Source organism: Electrona antarctica (assembly GCF_951216825.1).
Source record: "Electrona antarctica genome assembly, chromosome: 8".
In the NCBI taxonomy this organism is placed as follows: domain Eukaryota; kingdom Metazoa; phylum Chordata; class Actinopteri; order Myctophiformes; family Myctophidae; genus Electrona; species Electrona antarctica.
The window spans coordinates 11,286,521-11,305,875 of record NC_136789.1 but is presented as its reverse complement, the minus strand read 5'-3'; the positions used below and the strand labels follow the sequence as shown (position 1 = coordinate 11,305,875).

General features: G+C 40.0%; 1 protein-coding gene across 1 annotated transcript in view; it reads right to left on the bottom strand.

The window, feature by feature from the left end:
• Positions 1-12,975: 12,975 nt before the first annotated feature.
• Positions 12,976-19,355, bottom strand: part of LOC306928503 (glucocorticoid receptor-like) — a 99,412-nt gene continuing 93,032 nt past the window's right edge. The window contains exon 9 of the mRNA XM_079508674.1: positions 12,976-18,953. Within this exon, the coding sequence (XP_079364800.1) occupies positions 18,801-18,953 (153 nt within the window). The 3' untranslated portion in view covers positions 12,976-18,800. The remainder of the gene's footprint in view (positions 18,954-19,355) is intronic.

The following is a 19,355-nucleotide window of genomic DNA, read 5'->3' as shown; positions in this document are numbered from 1 at the left end:
TTTTCAGGCAAACATGTCCACCGTAAGATGAACCTAAGTAGGCTAGAATGGGGTTGCTAGGTGTAAGTATGTAGGACTAGTAGCATGCCAATGTTTGTGCTATTGCCATAGAGAATGCATTGGGCGTTTAAGTTAAATAACTCAGAAACACAAAACATTTCAAAGTAAAAAGTTCCAGCATGTGTCTCCACAATAAGCTGAATATTAAAAAGTGTGAATGTAGTTTCTAGGTGAAAGTGCTTTTTTGACGTGCCAATGTCTGCCATTGAGCCCCATTGTAAATTTCTCAAATTTGAAAGCACTATATTTCTAAAACTATGAAACATTTCAAAGATTCCTTTTCAGGCAAACATGTCCACCGTAAGATGAACCTAAGTAGGCTAGAATGGGGTTTCTAGGTGTAAGTATGTAGGACTAGTAGCATGCCAAAGTTTGCGCTATTGCCATAGAGAATGCATTGGGCGTTTGAGTTAAATAACTCAGAAACTACAAAACATTTCAAAGTAAAAAGTTCCAGCATGTGTCTCCACAGTAAGCTGAATAATAAAAAGTGTGAATGGAGTTTCTAGGTGAAAGTGCTTTTTTGACGTGCCAATGTCTGCCATTGAGCCCCATTGTAAATGTCTCAAATTTGAAAGCACTATATTTCTAAAACTATGAAACATTTCAAAGATTCCTTTTCAGGCAAACATGTCCACCATAAGATGAACCTAAGTAGGCTAGAATGGGGTTGCTAGGTGTACGTATGTAGGACTAGTAGCATGCCAAAGTTTGTGCTATTGCCACAGAGATCATCATTTTTGACCATGAGCTATAGCCCATATCGGACGGCATACTATAGCATTCCGTTTTTTATCATTTTTGAGGATTTAAAAAAAAGACGAAAACGAGGATTTGAAAAAAAGACGAAAACGAGGATTTGAAAAAAAGACGAAAACGAGGATTTGAAAAAAAGACGAAAACGAGGATTTGAAAAAAAGACGAAAATGACTCCGAGACGATGGGCTATAGGCCATGGTCTCGAACGGCATACTATAGCATGCTGCTTTCCATCATTTTTGAGGATTTGAAAAAAAGACGAAAATGACTCCGAGACGATGGGCTATAGCCCATGGTCTCGGAGTGATTTTCGTCTTTTTTTCAAAACCTCGTTTTTCATCATTTTTGACCATGGGCTATAGCCCATATCGGACGGCATACTATAGCATGCCGTTTTCCATCATTTTTGAGGATTTGAAAAAAAGACAAAAATGACTCCGAGACCATGGGCTATAGCCCATGGTCTCGGAGTGATTTTCGTCTTTTTTTCAAATCCTCGTTTTTAATCATTTTTGACCATGAGCTATAGCCCATATCGGACGGCATACTATAGCATTCAGTTTTTTATCATTTTTGAGGATTTGAAAAAAAGACGAAAATGACTCCAAGACGATGGGCTATAGGCCATGGTCTCGAACGGCATACTATAGCATGCCGCTTTCCATAATTTTTGAGGATTTGAAAAAAAGACGAAAATGACTCCGAGACGATGGGCTATAGCCCATGGTCTCGGAGTGATTTTCGTCTTTTTTTCAAAACCTCGTTTTTCATCATTTTTGACCATGAGCTATAGCCCATATCGGACGGCATACTATAGCATTCCGTTTTCCATCATTTTTGAGGATTTGAAAAAAAGACGAAAATGACTCCGAGACCATGGGCTATAGCCCATGGTCTCGGAGTGATTTTCGTCTTTTTTTCAAATCCTCGTTTTTCATCATTTTTACCATGGGCTATAGCCCATATCGGACGGCATACTATAGCATGCCGTTTTCCATCATTTTTGAGGATTTGAAAAAAAGACGAAAATGACTCCGAGACCATGGTCTCGGAGTGATTTTCGTCTTTTTATTTGTCGTTATAGTACCGGTATGTAGTTTTTTCGTGATTTTCATCTTTCTTTCAAATGAAAAAGTCTTGTTTAATAATGTTGAGGATCTGCAGCACCAGTCAAACCAGACAAACGCAGAAATTAAATAAAAATAATAAACCATGTAATTGTAAATAGGCCCTACAACAAAATGAGCAGGGCACTCAGGGAATTGAACCCTGTCCCGGTAAACCAAGTGTGCCAACACCAGTGCCTTTATTTAGTTTTGTTGTCATTTACAGGCCCAATCCCTCCCCAAGCGTGACGAACAAGCGTGACGAAAAAGCGTGACGACATAGAGAATGCATTGGGCGTTTAAGTTAAATAACTCAGAAACTACAAAACATTTCAAAGTGAAAAGTTCCAGCATGTGTCTCCACAGTAAGCTGAATATTAGTGTGAATGTAGTTTCTAGGTGAAAGTGCTTTTTTGACGTGCCAATGTCTGCCATTGAGCCCCATTGTAAATTTCTCAAATTTTAAAGCACTATATTTCTAAAACTATGAAACATTTCAAAGATTCCTTTTCAGGCAAACATGTCCACCGTAAGATGAACCTAAGTAGGCTAGAATGGGGTTTCTAGGTGTAAGTATGTAGGACTAGTAGCATGCCAAAGTTTGCGCTATTGCCATAGAGAATGCATTGGGCGTTTAAGTTAAATAACTCAGAAACTACAAAACATTTCAAAGTAAAAAGTTCCAGCATGTGTCTCCACAGTAAGCTGAATAATAAAAAGTGTGAATGGAGTTTCTAGGTGAAAGTGCTTTTTTGACGTGCCAATGTCTGCCATTGAGCCCCATTGTAAATGTCTCAAATTTGAAAGCACTATATTTCTAAAACTATGAAACATTTCAAAGATTCCTTTTCAGGCAAACATGTCCACCGTAAGATGAACCTAAGTAGGCTAGAATGGGGTTGCTAGGTGTAAGTATATAGGACTAGTAGCATGCCAAAGTTTGTGCTATTGCCATAGAGAATGCATTGGGCGTTTAAGTTAAATAACTCAGAAACTACAAAACATTTCAAAGTAAAAAGTTCCAGCATGTGTCTCCACAGTAAGCTGAATAATAAAAAGTGTGAATGGAGTTTCTAGGTGAAAGTGCTTTTTTGACGTGCCAATGTCTGCCATTGAGCCCCATTGTAAATGTCTCAAATTTGAAAGCACTATATTTCTAAAACTATGAAACATTTCAAAGATTCCTTTTCAGGCAAACATGTCCACCATAAGATGAACCTAAGTAGACTAGAATGGGGTTGCTAGGTGTACGTATGTAGGACTAGTAGCATGCCAAAGTTTGTGCTATTGCCATAGAGATCATCATTTTTGACCATGAGCTATAGCCCATATCGGACGGCATACTATAGCATTCCGTTTTTTATAATTTTTGAGGATTTGAAAAAAAGACGAAACGAGGATTTGAAGAAAAGACGAAAATGACTCCGAGACGATGGGCTATAGCCCATGGTCTCGGAGTGATTTTCGTCTTTTTTTCAAATCCTCGTTTTTCATCATTTTTGACCATGGGCTATAGCCCATATCGGACGGCATACTATAGCATGCCGTTTTCCATCATTTTTGAGGATTTGAAAAAAAGACGAAAATGACTCCGAGACCATGGGCTATAGGCCATGGTCTCGAACGGCATACTATAGCATGCCGCTTTCCATCATTTTTGAGGATTTGAAAAAAAGACGAAAATGACTCCGAGACGATGGGCTATAGCCCATGGTCTCGGAGTGATTTTCGTCTTTTTTTCAAATCCTCGTTTTTCATCATTTTTGACCATGGGCTATAGCCCATATCGGACGGCATACTATAGCATGCCGTTTTCCATCATTTTTGAGGATTTGAAAAAAAGACGAAAATGACTCCGAGACCATGGGCTATAGCCGGAGTGATTTTCGTCTTTTTTTCAAATCCTCGTTTTTAATCATTTTTGACCATGAGCTATAGCCCATATCGGACGGCATACTATAGCATGCCGTTTTTTATCATTTTTGAGGATTTGAAAAAAAGACGAAAACGAGGATTTGAAAAAAAGACGAAAATGACTCCGAGACGATGGGCTATAGGCCATGGTCTCGAACGGCATACTATAGCATGCCGCTTTCCATCATTTTTGAGGATTTAAAAAAAAGACGAAAATGACTCCGAGACGATGGGCTATAGCCCATGGTCTCGGAGTGATTTTCGTCTTTTTTTCAAATCCTCGTTTTTCATCATTTTTGACCATGGGCTATAGCCCATATCGGACGGCATACTATAGCATGCCGTTTTTTATCATTTTTGAGGATTTGAAAAAAAGACGAAAACGAGGATTTGAAAAAAATACGAAAATGACTCCGAGACGATGGGCTATAGGCCATGGTCTCGAACGGCATACTATAGCATGCCGCTTTCCATCATTTTTGAGGATTTGAAAAAAAAGACGAAAATGACTCCGAGACCATGGGCTATAGCCCATGGTCTCGGAGTGATTTTCGTCTTTTTTTCAAATCCTCGTTTTTCATCATTTTTACCATGGGCTATAGCCCATATCGGACGGCATACTATAGCATGCCGTTTTCCATCATTTTTGAGGATTTGAAAAAAAGACGAAAATGACTCCGAGACCATGGTCTCGGAGTGATTTTCGTCTTTTAATTTGTCGTTATAGTACCGGTATGTAGTTTTTTCGTGATTTTCATCTTTCTTTCAAATGAAAAAGTCTTGTTTAATAATGTTGAGGATCTGCAGCACCAGTCAAACCAGACAAACGCAGAAATTAAATAAAAATAATAAACCATGTAATTGTAAATAGGCCCTACGACAAAATGAGCAGGGCACTCAGGGAATTGAACCCTGTCCCGGTAAACCAAGGGTGCCAACACCAGTGCCTTTGTTTTAGTTTTGTTGTCATTTACAGGCCCAGTCCCTCCCCAAGCGTGACGAACAAGCGTGACGAAAAAGCGTGACGACATAGAGAATGCATTGGGCGTTTAAGTTAAATAACTCAGAAACTACAAAACATTTCAAAGTGAAAAGTTCCAGCATGTGTCTCCACAGTAAGCTGAATATTAGTGTGAATGTAGTTTCTAGGTGAAAGTGCTTTTTTGACGTGCCAATGTCTGCCATTGAGCCCCATTGTAAATTTCTCAAATTTTAAAGCACTATATTTCTAAAACTATGAAACATTTCAAAGATTCCTTTTCAGGCAAACATGTCCACCGTAAGATGAACCTAAGTAGGCTAGAATGGGGTTTCTAGGTGTAAGTATGTAGGACTAGTAGCATGACAAAGTTTGCGCTATTGCCATAGAGAATGCATTGGGCGTTTAAGTTAAATAACTCAGAAACTACAAAACATTTCAAAGTAAAAAGTTCCAGCATGTGTCTCCACAGTAAGCTGAATAATAAAAAGTGTGAATGGAGTTTCTAGGTGAAAGTGCTTTTTTGACGTGCCAATGTCTGCCATTGAGCCCCATTGTAAATGTCTCAAATTTGAAAGCACTATATTTCTAAAACTATGAAACATTTCAAAGATTCCTTTTCAGGCAAACATGTCCACCATAAGATGAACCTAAGTAGACTAGAATGGGGTTGCTAGGTGTACGTATGTAGGACTAGTAGCATGCCAAAGTTTGTGCTATTGCCATAGAGATCATCATTTTTGACCATGAGCTATAGCCCATATCGGACGGCATACTATAGCATTCCGTTTTTTATCATTTTTGAGGATTTGAAAAAAAGACGAAAACGAGGATTTGAAAAAAAGACGAAAACGAGGATTTGAAAAAAAGACGAAAATGACTCCGAGACGATGGGCTATAGGCCATGGTCTCGAACGGCATACTATAGCATGCCGCTTTCCATCATTTTTGAGGATTTGAAAAAAAGACGAAAATGACTCCGAGACGATGGGCTATAGCCCATGGTCTCGGAGTGATTTTCGTCTTTTTTTCAAATCCTCGTTTTTCATCATTTTTGACCATGGGCTATAGCCCATATCGGACGGCATACTATAGCATCCCGTTTTCCATCATTTTTGAGGATTTGAAAAAAAGACGAAAATGACTCCGAGACCATGGGCTATATATAGCCCATGGTCTCGGAGTGATTTTCGTCTTTTTTTCAAATCCTCGTTTTTAATCATTTTTGACTATTGAGCTATAGCCCATATCGGACGGCATACTATAGCATGCCGTTTTTTATCATTTTTGAGGATTTGAAAAAAAGACAAAAACGAGGATTTGAAAAAAAGACGAAAATGACTCCGAGACGATGGGCTATAGGCCATGGTCTCGAACGGCATACTATAGCATGCCGCTTTCCATCATTTTTGAGGATTTGAAAAAAAGACGAAAATGACTCCGAGACGATGGGCTATAGCCCATGGTCTCGGAGTGATTTTCGTCTTTTTTTCAAATCCTCGTTTTTCATCATTTTTACCATGGGCTATAGCACATATCGGACAGCATACTATAGCATGCCGTTTTCCATCATTTTTGAGGATTTGAAAAAAAGACGAAAACGAGGATTTGAAAAAAAGACGAAAATGACTCCGAGACGATGGGCTATAGGCCATGGTCTCGAACGGCATACTATAGCATGCCGCTTTCCATCATTTTTGAGGATTTGAAAAAAAGACGAAAATGACTCCGAGACGATGGTCTATAGCCCATGGTCTCGGAGTGATTTTCGTCTTTTTTTCAAATCCTCGTTTTTCATCATTTTTGACCATGTGCTATAGCCCATATCGGACGGCATACTATAGCATGCCGTTTTCCATCATTTTTGAGGATTAGAAAAAAAGACGAAAATGACTCCGAGACGATGGTCTATAGCCCATGGTCTCGGAGTGATTTTCGTCTTTTTTTCAAAACCTCGTTTTTCATCATTTTTGACCATGAGCTATAGCCCATATCAGACGGCATACTATAGCATGCCGCTTTCCATCATTTTTGAGGATTTGAAAAAAAGACGAAAACGAGGATTTGAAAAAAAGACGAAAATGACTCCGAGACGATGGGCTATAGGCCATGGTCTCGAACGGCATACTATAGCATGCCGCTTTCCATCATTTTTGAGGATTTGAAAAAAAGACGAAAATGACTCCGAGACGATGGGCTATAGCCCATGGTCTCGGAGTGATTTTCGTCTTTTTTTCAAAACCTTGTTTTTCATCATTTTTGACCATGAGCTATAGCCCATATCGGACGGGATACTATAGCATTCCGTTTTTTATCATTTTTGAGGATTTGAAAAAAAGACGAAAACGAGGATTTGAAAAAAAGACGAAAATGACTCCGAGACGATGGGCTATAGGCCATGGTCTCGAACGGCATACTATAGCATGCCGCTTTCCATCATTTTTGAGGATTTGAAAAAAAGACGAAAATGACTCAGACGATGGGCTATAGGCCATGGTCTCGAACGGCATACTATAGAATGCCGCTTTCCATCATTTTTGAGGATTTGAAAAAAATACGAAAATGACTCCGAGACGATGGGCTATAGCCCATGGTCTCGGAGTGATTTTCGTCTTTTTTTCAAATCCTCGTTTTTCATCATTTTTTACCATGGGCTATAGCCCATATCGGACGGCATACTATAGCATTCCGTTTTCATCATTTTTGAGGATTTGAAAAAAAGACGAAAACGAGGATTTGAAAAAAAGACGAAAACGAGGATTTGAAAAAAAGACGAAAATGACTCCAAGACGATGGGCTATAGGCCATTTTTTTCTTTTTTTCAAATCCTCGTTTTTCATCATTTTTTACCATGGGCTATAGCCCATATCGGACGGCATACTATAGCATTCCGTTTTTCATCATTTTTGAGGATTTGAAAAAAAGACGAAAACGAGGATTTGAAAAAAAGACGAAAACGAGGATTTGAAAAAAAGACGAAAATGACTCCAAGACGATGGGCTATAGGCCATGAAAACGAGGATTTGAAAAAAAGACGAAAATGACTCCGAGACGATGGGCTATAGGCCATGGTCTCGAACGGCATACTATAGCATGCCGCTTTCCATCATTTTTGAGGATTTGAAAAAAAGACGAAAATGACTCAGACGATGGGCTATAGGCCATGGTCTCGAACGGCATACTATAGAATGCCGCTTTCCATCATTTTTGAGGATTTGAAAAAAAGACGAAAATGACTCCGAGACGATGGGCTATAGCCCATGGTCTCGGAGTGATTTTCGTCTTTTTTTCAAATCCTCGTTTTTCATCATTTTTTACCATGGGCTATAGCCCATATCGGACGGCATACTATAGCATTCCGTTTTTCATCATTTTTGAGGATTTGAAAAAAAGACGAAAACGAGGATTTGAAAAAAAGACGAAAACGAGGATTTGAAAAAAAGACGAAAATGACTCCAAGACGATGGGCTATAGGCCATGGTCTCGAACGGCATACTATAGCATGCCGCTTTCCATCATTTTTGAGGATTTGAAAAAAAGACGAAAATGACTCCGAGACGATGGGCTATAGCCCATGGTCTCGGAGTGATTTTCGTCTTTTTTTCAAATCCTCGTTTTTCATCATTTTTGACCATGGGCTATAGCCCATATCGGACGGCATACTATAGCATGCCGTTTTCCATCATTTTTGAGGATTTGAAAAAAAGACGAAAATGACTCCGGGACCATGGGCTATAGCCCATGGTCTCGGAGTGATTTTCGTCTTTTTTTCAAAACCTCGTTTTTCATCATTTTTGACCATGGGCTATAGCCCATATCGGACGGCATACTATAGCATTCCGTTTTTCATCATTTTTGAGGATTTGAAAAAAATACGAAAACGAGGATTTGAAAAAAAGACGAAAACGAGGATTTGAAAAAAAGACGAAAATGACTCCGAGACGATGGGCTATAGGCCATGGTCTCGAACGGCATACTATAGCATGCCGCTTTCCATCATTTTTGAGGATTTGAAAAAAAGACGAAAATGACTCCGAGACGATGGGCTATAGGCCATGGTCTCGAACGGCATACTATAGCATGCCGCTTTCCATCATTTTTGAGGATTTGAAAAAAAGACGAAAATGACTCCGAGACGATGGGCTATAGCCCATGGTCTCGAAGTGATTTTCGTCTTTTTTTCAAATCCTCGTTTTTCATCATTTTTGACCATGGGCTATAGCCCATATCGGACGGCATACTATAGCATGCCGTTTTCCATCATTTTTGAGGATTAGAAAAAAAGACGAAAATGACCCCGGGACCATGGGCTATAGCCCATGGTCTCGGAGTGATTTTCGTCTTTTTTTCAAAACCTCGTTTTTCATCATTTTGACCATGAGCTATAGCCCATATCGGACGGCATACTATAGCATTCCGTTTTTTATCATTTTTGAGGATTTGAAAAAAAGACGAAAATGACTCCGAGACGATGGGCTATAGGCCATGGTCTCGAACGACATACTATAGCATGCCGCTTTCCATCATTTTTGAGGATTTGAAAAAAAGACGAAAATGACTCCGAGACGATGGGCTATAGCCCATGGTCTCGGAGTGATTTTCGTCTTTTTTTCAAATCCTCGTTTTTCATCATTTTTGACCATGGGCCCATATCGGACGGCATGCTATAGCATGCCGTTTTCCATCATTTTTGAGGATTTGAAAAAAAGACGAAAACGAGGATTTGAAAAAAAGACGAAAATGACTCCGAGACGATGGGCTATATATAGCCCATGGTCTCGGAGTGATTTTCGTCTTTTTTTCAAATCCTCATTTTTCATCATTTTTGACCATGGGCTATAGCCCATATCAGACAGCATACTATAGCATGCCGTTTTCCATCATTTTTGAGGATTTGAAAAAAAGACGAAAATGACTCTGAGACCATGGCCTATAGCCCGTTTCTATAGTGAAAGTGACTTTTTGACATGCCATAGAGCTGCCATTGAGCCCCATTATAAACTTCTCAAATTTGAAAGCACTATATTTCTAAAACTATGAAACATTTCAAAGATTCCTTTTCAGGCAAACATGTCCACCGTAAGATGAACCTAAATAGGTTTGAATGGGGTTTCTAGGTGTAAGTATGTAGGACTAGTAGCATGCCAAAGTTTGTGCTATTGCCATTTTGAATGCATTGGGCGTTTAAGTTAAATAACTCAGAAACTACAAAACATTTCAAAGTAAAAAGTTCCAGCATGCGTGCCCACAGTAAGCTGAATTATAAAACGTGTGAATGGAGTTTCTAGGTGAAAGTGATTTTTTGACGTGCCATAGAGCTGCCATTGAGCATATGTCGATTTTCATGTTTATAGAGGATTTTAAAAAAATGAATCATTGACCCCCATTATAAATCACTCAAATTTGAAAGAACTTTATTTCTAAAACTATGAAACTTTTCAAAGATTCCTTTTCAGGCAAACATGTCCACCGTGGCACAGTTGGTAGTGGTGGCACGGTGGCACAGTTGGTAGTGTTGTCGCCTCACAGCTAGAAGGTCCTGGGTTCGATTCCCGTTTGGGGCGCTGTGGGTGCTGGCGGTGTGTTTCCTCCTCCGCGTCATCAGTGCCCATACCCGAGGCGGGGGTTGGCGAAAGGGCCTTTCTGTGTGGAGTTTGCATGTTCTCCCCGTGTCCCCTAGGGTAGGTACCCTCACAAAAAACATGCAGTAATCCTGGTCTATAAATATATGGCCAGCCAGGGTCAGGTGTAAAGGAGCAACTTGGACACTCAGGCATGAAAGCATGAGTTCAAGTCCATTACTCTCCCCATGCCCATGTATATGGGGACTAGGTTGGCGGAGGGTGTGTAGAGCCCACATGTAGTTTTTCACGATTTTTGAGGATTTCAAAGAAAGATGAAAATCACGAAAAAGCGACATACTATAGTTCATGGTTTCGTATGGAATACTATAGCATGTAGTTTTTCACGTTTTTTTGAGGATTTCAAAGAAAGATGAATTTTTTTCTTTGAAAAAACATTTTAAAGTTTGAATGGGGTTTCTATGTGTAAGAATATATATAGCATGGCAAAGTTTGTGCTATTTCCATTGAGAATGCATTCAGGCTTAAGTTAAATAACTCCGAAACTACAAAACATTTCAAAGTTCCAGGATATGTCCACAGTAAGCTGTTGTAAAAAGTGTGAATGGAGTTTCTAGGTGAAAGTAATTTTTTGACGTGTCAAAATCTGCCATTGACCCCCATTATAAACTTCTCAAATTTGAAAGCACTACATTTCTAAAACTATGAAACATTTCAAATATTCATTTTCAGGCAAACATGACCACTGTAAGATTAACCTATTAAAGTTTGAATGGAGTTTGTAAGTATGTAGGACTAGTAGCGTGCCAGAGTTTGTGCTATTGTCATTGAGAATGCATTGGGGGCTTAAGTTAAATAACTACAAAACATTTCAAAGTAAAACGTTCCAGCATGTGTGTCCACAGTAAGCTGAATTATAAAAAGTGTGAATGGAGTTTCTAGGTGAAAGTGTTTTTTTACGTGCCAAAATCTGCCATTGACCCCCATTATAAATTTCTATTACTAGTACTATTTTTTTAAAGTATGAAAAAACGACATACTATAGTTCATGGTTTCGGAAGACATGTTTTTGGAGGATTTTAAAAAATGATGAAAAACATGAAAAAAAACGTTGTTGATGATTCAGAAAACAACAACACTGTTCTCCAATGCAAAGCTAGCCAAAGGAACTGACACAGACCACTTAATTCAACATTTAATCAAATAGGTGAAAATAAGGACAAGGGACTACAAAGTGTCATACAGAAGTAATACAAACTATTCGCTTTTTGTTTTGTTTTTTTAAACAAATACATTTTATATATATTTTTGTTTCATTTTTTTGTGTCTTACATCAGATTACATTTACATAACTGAAATAACGAACAGAAGGGACAAGAATGAAAGCCATATATACCAGTGAAACAAGATCTGCCCTTGAATCTTTATAGATAATATCTGCCGTTTTTTTAATAGGTTTTTTATGTTTATTTGTTTTATTTTTAAATATAAAATAGACTTTTATCAACCAGTATTGGGGTAGTGCAATTTGTCAGGCTCTGGTAGATTCACTTTGATACACAGTTTCAACTTTTTTTTTTCTCTTTTTTTTTCTTTATTTCATTTTTCTCTTTAAGTGACTGATAAATCCTCACAGCAATGTACAAGGGGTTCCTTTTTAACGTAAAGATACCTTTCCAATAAACAGAAGTACTCAACATCGGATAATAAGTGCTACGTCATCTTGTAACTCCTCAAAATACTTCTTTTTTTGTTTCCTTATCTCTTTTATTTATATATATCTATACATATACATAATTATACATAGATTATATATATGATAAATATATATAGATAGATATAAATTCTCTGCTTTGGTCACTCTGGATGCTATACAAAATAATCTTCCTCAGTCTGCCGACACACCTTCCTGACTTGAAAAACACAGTGTTTCATTTCATAATATAGACAACCCCCCCCCCCCCCTTCCCCCAAACCTCACCCCCTGTTGATTCATAGAATTTACATTTACTTTACAAGACAAACATGTTCAAACACGTCCTAAAAAAACGTAGGCGCTATAGCACGTCTAACGGGATCCGTCTCCTCTTAATATCAAACACGAAAACCGACCGACCGACAGAAAAAATACAAAATAATTACTTTGTCGACTCCATTCAATGTACAAAAATTATCTTAGATTAAAATTAGTCATATCAAAGCGGATTAGGCGAGGGTAATCAAAAGTTGCTGAAAATATTGTAGCTATGTTTTCATTTGTTTTTGTCATTTGTGATGATATATATATATATATATTTATATATATATTTCATTTAACAAGAAATCGATCTTCAAACGTGTCACTATGTTGTTAAGGATTTCTTAAGGTCCTGATTTGAAGTCCTATTCCTATGGCTCACTGTCTCCCTTTCACAAGGCCTTTAATTCAACACTTAGTTTGAATAGACAAAGAGAACGAAAATAACAAACAAACAAGAGAAAATGTACCAGAAAAGTAGAAAAAGAAATTGCTTTAGGGGAGGAAAAATAAAAACCAAAAACAAAGAAAGAAAATAATAACGGGTGATAATAGAGAGAGTTTCCACTACACAGGATATGTGTTGTGTTCTTTAATATGTACATGCACGGCCATTCAGGTAATATGGTTATTATTAGAGCATGGTTATTATCGCTGTCGGGTGGGAACCTTGTACGTTCAAAACTGTCATGTTTTCAGAAAATGCAGGAGAAAAAAAAGAACCTGCGTTCCATTGGTTATTATTAAGTCACATGCTCAATACTTACAAAAGAAAACAAATTGCCGATCTACAAGCTTAAGCTTGAAATAGTTGAAATATGGAGGTACAAAGTTGAGAGACAGCGAGGTCAAGACGCCGTAGGTCAGCCTCTTTGACCTCCCTCCGACCGACCGACATGTTGCGAGTTTTGACCTCGCTCCACCTGACAATGCTTGTGCCCGACGGCGACATAACCTAAAGCTGCTTGCCCAAAGCGTGGCGAACCTGCACAGAAGCATCCAGAACACTGCCATTATTTTATTGCAAAAAATATATATAGACAGACGCAGCGCTCGCGAGTCAGAAGAAGAACGTCCTTTATAATAAAAATGGTCAACCGGCGAGGTGGGCCCCGAGGCAGGGGGACGCGCCACTCACACCTGTACGGACCAGCGTGACCAGGGCGGGTCATCGCCATGCTGGCTTGTGGTGGACATTTTTTTCCTCACAATTCCAATTTTGCCACGGACATACAAAACGAGAGGACAATAACATCACCAGAAACACAAAGAGCTAGCCCTGAATGACCATAGCAGGTCTGTGACTCCGAGTGTTCAAATGGTTCCATTTGTGCACTCTCAGAGTCCTTGCAAATAAAACGTTTGACAACCACCAGTACTAGTTGGACTCCTAATGTGCCATAGTGTCGTATAAAGTGTCATACGTAATCTGAACTGAAGGAAACGTGGAGACTTGACATTCAGTAATTGGGTTTTATGATCAAAATAGGAACGTTATAATGGTGCGTAAAATTTGACCGTGAACGGACATATTGATGATCCCTGGAAAACACATTGAACCCGGCAGGTCGTTTCCGGCCCCAAAAAAGGCCACAAGCTGGCAAAAGCTAAAGAAATAAAAAATAAAAACAACAAACACCTGTTATTTCCTCTGGGAGCCGGCACGCACGCACGCGCGCACGCACGCGCGCACGCACGCACACACGCACACACACACGCACACACACACACACACACACACACACACGTGCACCACGGTTAAAAGTGAACAGGGCTTTGACAAAATGGCTGAATTACAAACATTATGGCTCTAATTGGATATCGTCTGTCGGTTGAACACCTCATATGTTCAAAAACTGTCACTTTTCAGGATTGAAAATCAAAAGCATAGCAACAGTAGCAAATTGACAAGCTCCAAAGTTACTTTTGATGCTGTAGTATGATCATTGATCAAGTAGAGGGCTTAAATAAAAGGAAAACACACACACACACACACACACACATATGGAGATAGGAGGTTTCTGCCCGACAACGGCAACGCTAGCAGCTGGCGGTGAGAAAGAGAGAGAGAGAGAGAGAGAGAGAGAGAGAGAGATAGAGAGAGAGAGAGGCGGGCAAGCGTTAGCCGTTCAGTAACACACTAAATGACTGGTCTCTATGGCAACCACATTAGCTTTGCTCTGTTACCTGCCAATTCAGAATCAGAAGGGCAGAGAGAGAGAGAGAGAGAGAGAGAGAGAGAGAGATAGAGAGAGAGAGAGAAATCGATACGCTATCGGCCATTTTAGCCAGCAAGGGTTGTTGTTGGTTTGGTTGGGGGTGTGCGACAAAGAAGCAAGGCTTTGGGGGGCGGTTGGGGGTAAATAAATGAAAGATGGATGCATTGGTGGTGTGAACATGGATTTGTGGTGCGGGACCCCGTTGTTTGGAAGTCCACGTGTAATGCTGCTTCTGTTAACGTTCTCGTGTGCGCTCACGGCTGGTTACGTCAAGCTCGTGCTTACTGTAGAATCAATAGGTCGTTTACAGGTGTATCGTTCAAAGACGAGCTTTTCACAGGACACACACACACACACACATACACACTCATGTGTGTATGCTGGTCACTAGACTCCCTACACGGTTCAATGTGGTAGAAAAATCACACCCGTGTGAACTGAGTGGTGCAACTCCTCTCCCCCTGCCTCTCTCTCTCTGTCTCTCTCTCTCTCTCTGTAATTAGCAGGCAACAGTGCAACACTATCTCTCGCTCTGTTTCTGGCACAACAGCGCCACTTTTGCCCCTACTGGTACTCTAAACATAGTTTAAGACATAGTCACATAGGTAGGTTAGGACATTGCTGTTCCTTGGAGTGGTTGCACCACTCAAAAAATACTGTAAAAAATCTGAAATTAACAGCATTAAAACTAGGAAAGCATGTCTCCTTTTATTTATTTATTTTGTTGCGTTGGCCATTTAAAAATAGCAAATCTAAAAAAGTACAGATCTACTTGTACATCTGCTATTTTTGAATGTTTTTGAAAACATCTTTGAAAGTGTGAGAACCTACTGATTTAGAAGGCGTGTTGTAGAATTGGCCTCAGGTCTTCATGGGTTAAGAAAAAATACAGAATATAATCTGTCGTACGCCGAACAGCCCCTAAGTATAGGGCCGAATTACAGGGTGAGCTTGTAGATCGGCTATCTTTGAAACCTTTTGGTGGTTGTTGTTGTTGTTGTTGTGACATTTCCTTGAAAATGTGCCCAAAACAGGGAGGCCAGTGTTAATGTGTACAACATTTTTGTACGCGTACAAGTCTCTCTTTAGAAAACATCTGTGTCCTACATGTCTTACAAGTCTCTCTTTAGAAAACATCTGTGTCCTACATGGCTACATACTGGGTTTGTCCAACAGGTATCAAAGCGGCTGCAGAGAAAGACGGAGGGAGAGCGATTTATCATTAGAGTTGGAGTCTCATAATTGAGCGCCCTGGAGCTAAAGCAATCATTGCCATGTTGCGTCCAATCAATCACACGTTTGAGGACATTCGGCGCTATAATCACTGTTCAAATATACGCAAAAAAATAATATCAGAAAGCTGCTGTTTATTAATAAATGATAACCCCTATACCATTTTATTCCGACGTGGTTTAATTTGTAGCCGTCCAAAACAGTTACTTTTCAGGATTCGAAATCAAAAAGTAGCAAAAGGTTTTTGCAAACTTTTGTGTGACATTGCAGAATGATGAAGTAGGGAATGTACCCTAAAAAAAACAAAAAACAAAAACACTAAAGTTAAAACATGGAGACCTGCAGACCAAATCAATACTTAATAAGATTCCATGAAAGTTATTTTTTTGACGATTAAATGCAATTTAATTAAGGTTTTCAAAAATCCAATTCCAATCCCTAGCGTCCATATGTAATCCACTCGGTTCACCGAATACTGATGAACCACTTGATGAAAAGCCACACTTAGCTGACCTTAAGAAACAGCAGATGGCTCATCGTCACATGTCCCTAAAGGGGAAGTTGACACACCGAAGTCTGCGACTTTCGATATATCTGCCAGGAAACCGCAGACTGTTTGAGTGATCACACTGCGTGCGAGGCAAGGAGTAGGCCATGCAAGGACTCAGAGCAGTGGCTCTAGAACTGTCAGAGTTACAGACCTGTAAACAGTGGTGGAAAGCAACTAAGTACATTATGTAGACCTACTCAAGTACTGTTACTGTAAGTAACAATTTTGAGGTGTTTGTACTCTACTGGAATATTTCCAATACTTTTACATGTACTCCACTGCATCTCAGAGGCAAATATTGTACTTTTACTCCACAACAATTACTGACTGTCTCTGAGTCTCGCATGAGACAGTGGGGGATGTAGTAGCATGCCACTTGGACACAGTCTGATCGGCCTCGGTCGCCCTGGAGGAGGGTGTCTGTTGCAAGACCCAGAAACATCCAATGATCTCTGGATTACAACACTGATGATGTGTCCAAGTTTGTGCATCAGTAGGTGTTTAATTTACTGATTACTACAAAACATACCCACTTCAGCCCCATATACATTTCGGCCATTTGAAAATAGCCGATCTACAAGCTCACAATGCGTCGCGATGCGACGACGCATTGTGAGTTTGAAGACCTGCCATTTTCAAATGATATTTATACATTTGAAAACTTGAAATGAAACATTCTGCAAAATGAGTACTTCGGTAAGTACTTTGGTAAGTACATTTTGATGCCAACTCAAATACATTTTGAATTCCTCGACTTTCACTTGTAATTGAAGTATTGATACTTTTACTTAAGTAAAGACATTTTTTCCACCATTGCCTGTAAGGTATATCCACCTGGAACAGCCCCACAAGGACCCCTGGCTGGGGGTGAGAACCACTGCTCTAGGGCACGGAGTCGTCAAATTCCAAAACTATTTTGCCCCCCCCCCCCCCCCAAATAAAATCTACATTCCTACATTTTTTTATAATGTACCACAGACGGAAGGGAGTGGGGGCCAGAAGAGCTGCTTGCATTACAGACGGCAATCAAACAAACAAAAAGAGGCTTCAACCACAACGGAAACAAGCGTTTGGCTTTTTTGTGTCATCCATTTGGTGTATTGTTTTTTTAACTCATTGCACGGCTTGTACCTCGTAAATCGTCTAGAAAATATTCGATTCAAATTGGCTTTTGGAGAGAGAGAGAGAGAGAGAGAGAGAGAAACTCAAATTGCCAGCGCAAGAACAAACAAACAAAGAAACAGATGAATTATGAAAAGAGATCGATTCTCACACAAAATACTGGATAGTTTAGAGATAACAGCTATACCGTAGGAGCAGCACGAGTAGCCTAAAGCAATGGGATTTTTTTCTTTTTTCTAAAAGGCACAAGTTTTCCCTTTTCAGATGTGTAAACATTTCGGTGAGTATGTTCTGTGTTCCGCGCACGTGTGTGTGTGTGTGTGTGTGTGTGTGTGTGTGTGTGTGTGTGTGTGTGTGTGTGTGTGTGTGTGTGTGTTATATGACGAGTGTGTATGCATAAAATCAAACCCCCGTTTTTCAATTTCTCCCCGTTGGCCAGATGAAAAAAAAATGGATTTGTCAAATATTTTCATGACAGATGATGACTTGATTTCACAACTGAAACTTTCCATCGTCCAAAAGGAAAACTGTCTCGGTTCCAGCAGATAGAAATAAAACAAAACAACATGGTCTTTCTCCCCACAGTGTCCTTTCCGCTCATATCTCCCTTCTGAGTCCAATAACGGGAGTCCTTTTTGGAAATAAGACACACGAGAGAAGAACCCTTGGTTACATTTGTCTTCCTGTTGCGGTGGTGCACTCTGGGAATTGAAGTTCACGGGGCGGGGGGTTGTACGCACAGTAGTTGCGCGCAGGTGTCGCTGCCTAAGATGGCAGATAGATACAAGCTCACAAGAAGTTCAGTGAGCTGGTATATACGTCTCTGTCGGGTGGAAATATGTCCAAAAACTGTTTACTTTTCCAGAATTAAAATTAAAAAAGCAGCAGATCTGCAAGCTCGAAGCTTGAAGCCTGCAGATCTGCTACGTTTGGTGCTGTTTGCGCGACGCCGTAATGTGACCAAGCGGGGCGCTAATTTAGGAAGAAACACAAAACAAAGTCCAAATACGAAGAGAAGACGTTTCTACCCGACACCCGCGCGCAACCTAGCATATAAAGCGGGCTTTGCGCAGCAGTAGCAGGAGGAGCCGTGGACGGTGTCTCTGGTGGAACGGACATGATGGAGGTGTTGTGGATATCTCTGAGTGGGTGGGCGGGGCTCGCTTGATTGCCGGACGGTTGGCTTAGCAGGGGGGGGTGTATATCTTTTCTTTTAAGGCATTCACAGTTTTTTTTTTTTTTTTTTTTTTTTAAGGCAGTCATTTCTGGTGAAACAGTAGTGGCTTGACACTCCCGTCTTTGAATTTTGGTATCTGGTTGGTGATGATCTCCGCCAGCATCTCGGGGAACTCCACGCTCAGCGACTTGTTCACGAAGATGTAGAAGCAGATCTGCAGGAGCCCCTCCACCATCTGGAGGACACACGCACACGCGCACACGCACACACGCACACATTGTTTGAATGAATCCCGTTTTATTTAAACCGATTCAGTTCATCTTTGAAGTTCTGTTGAAATTTGGATGATGGCATTGCACAACACAGCTCAAATGCCATGCAAGCAAGCAAGCAAACACACACACACACACACACACACACACACACACACACACACACACACACACACACACACACACACACACACACACACACACACACACACACACACACACACACACACACACACACACACACACACACAGTAGATGAAATACATTCGGTTTCATCTTTGACGTTTTGTTGAAATTTGCACAATGACATTGCACAATACAGCTCAACTAGAGAGAGAGGCAGAGAGGCAGAAAGAGAAAGAGAG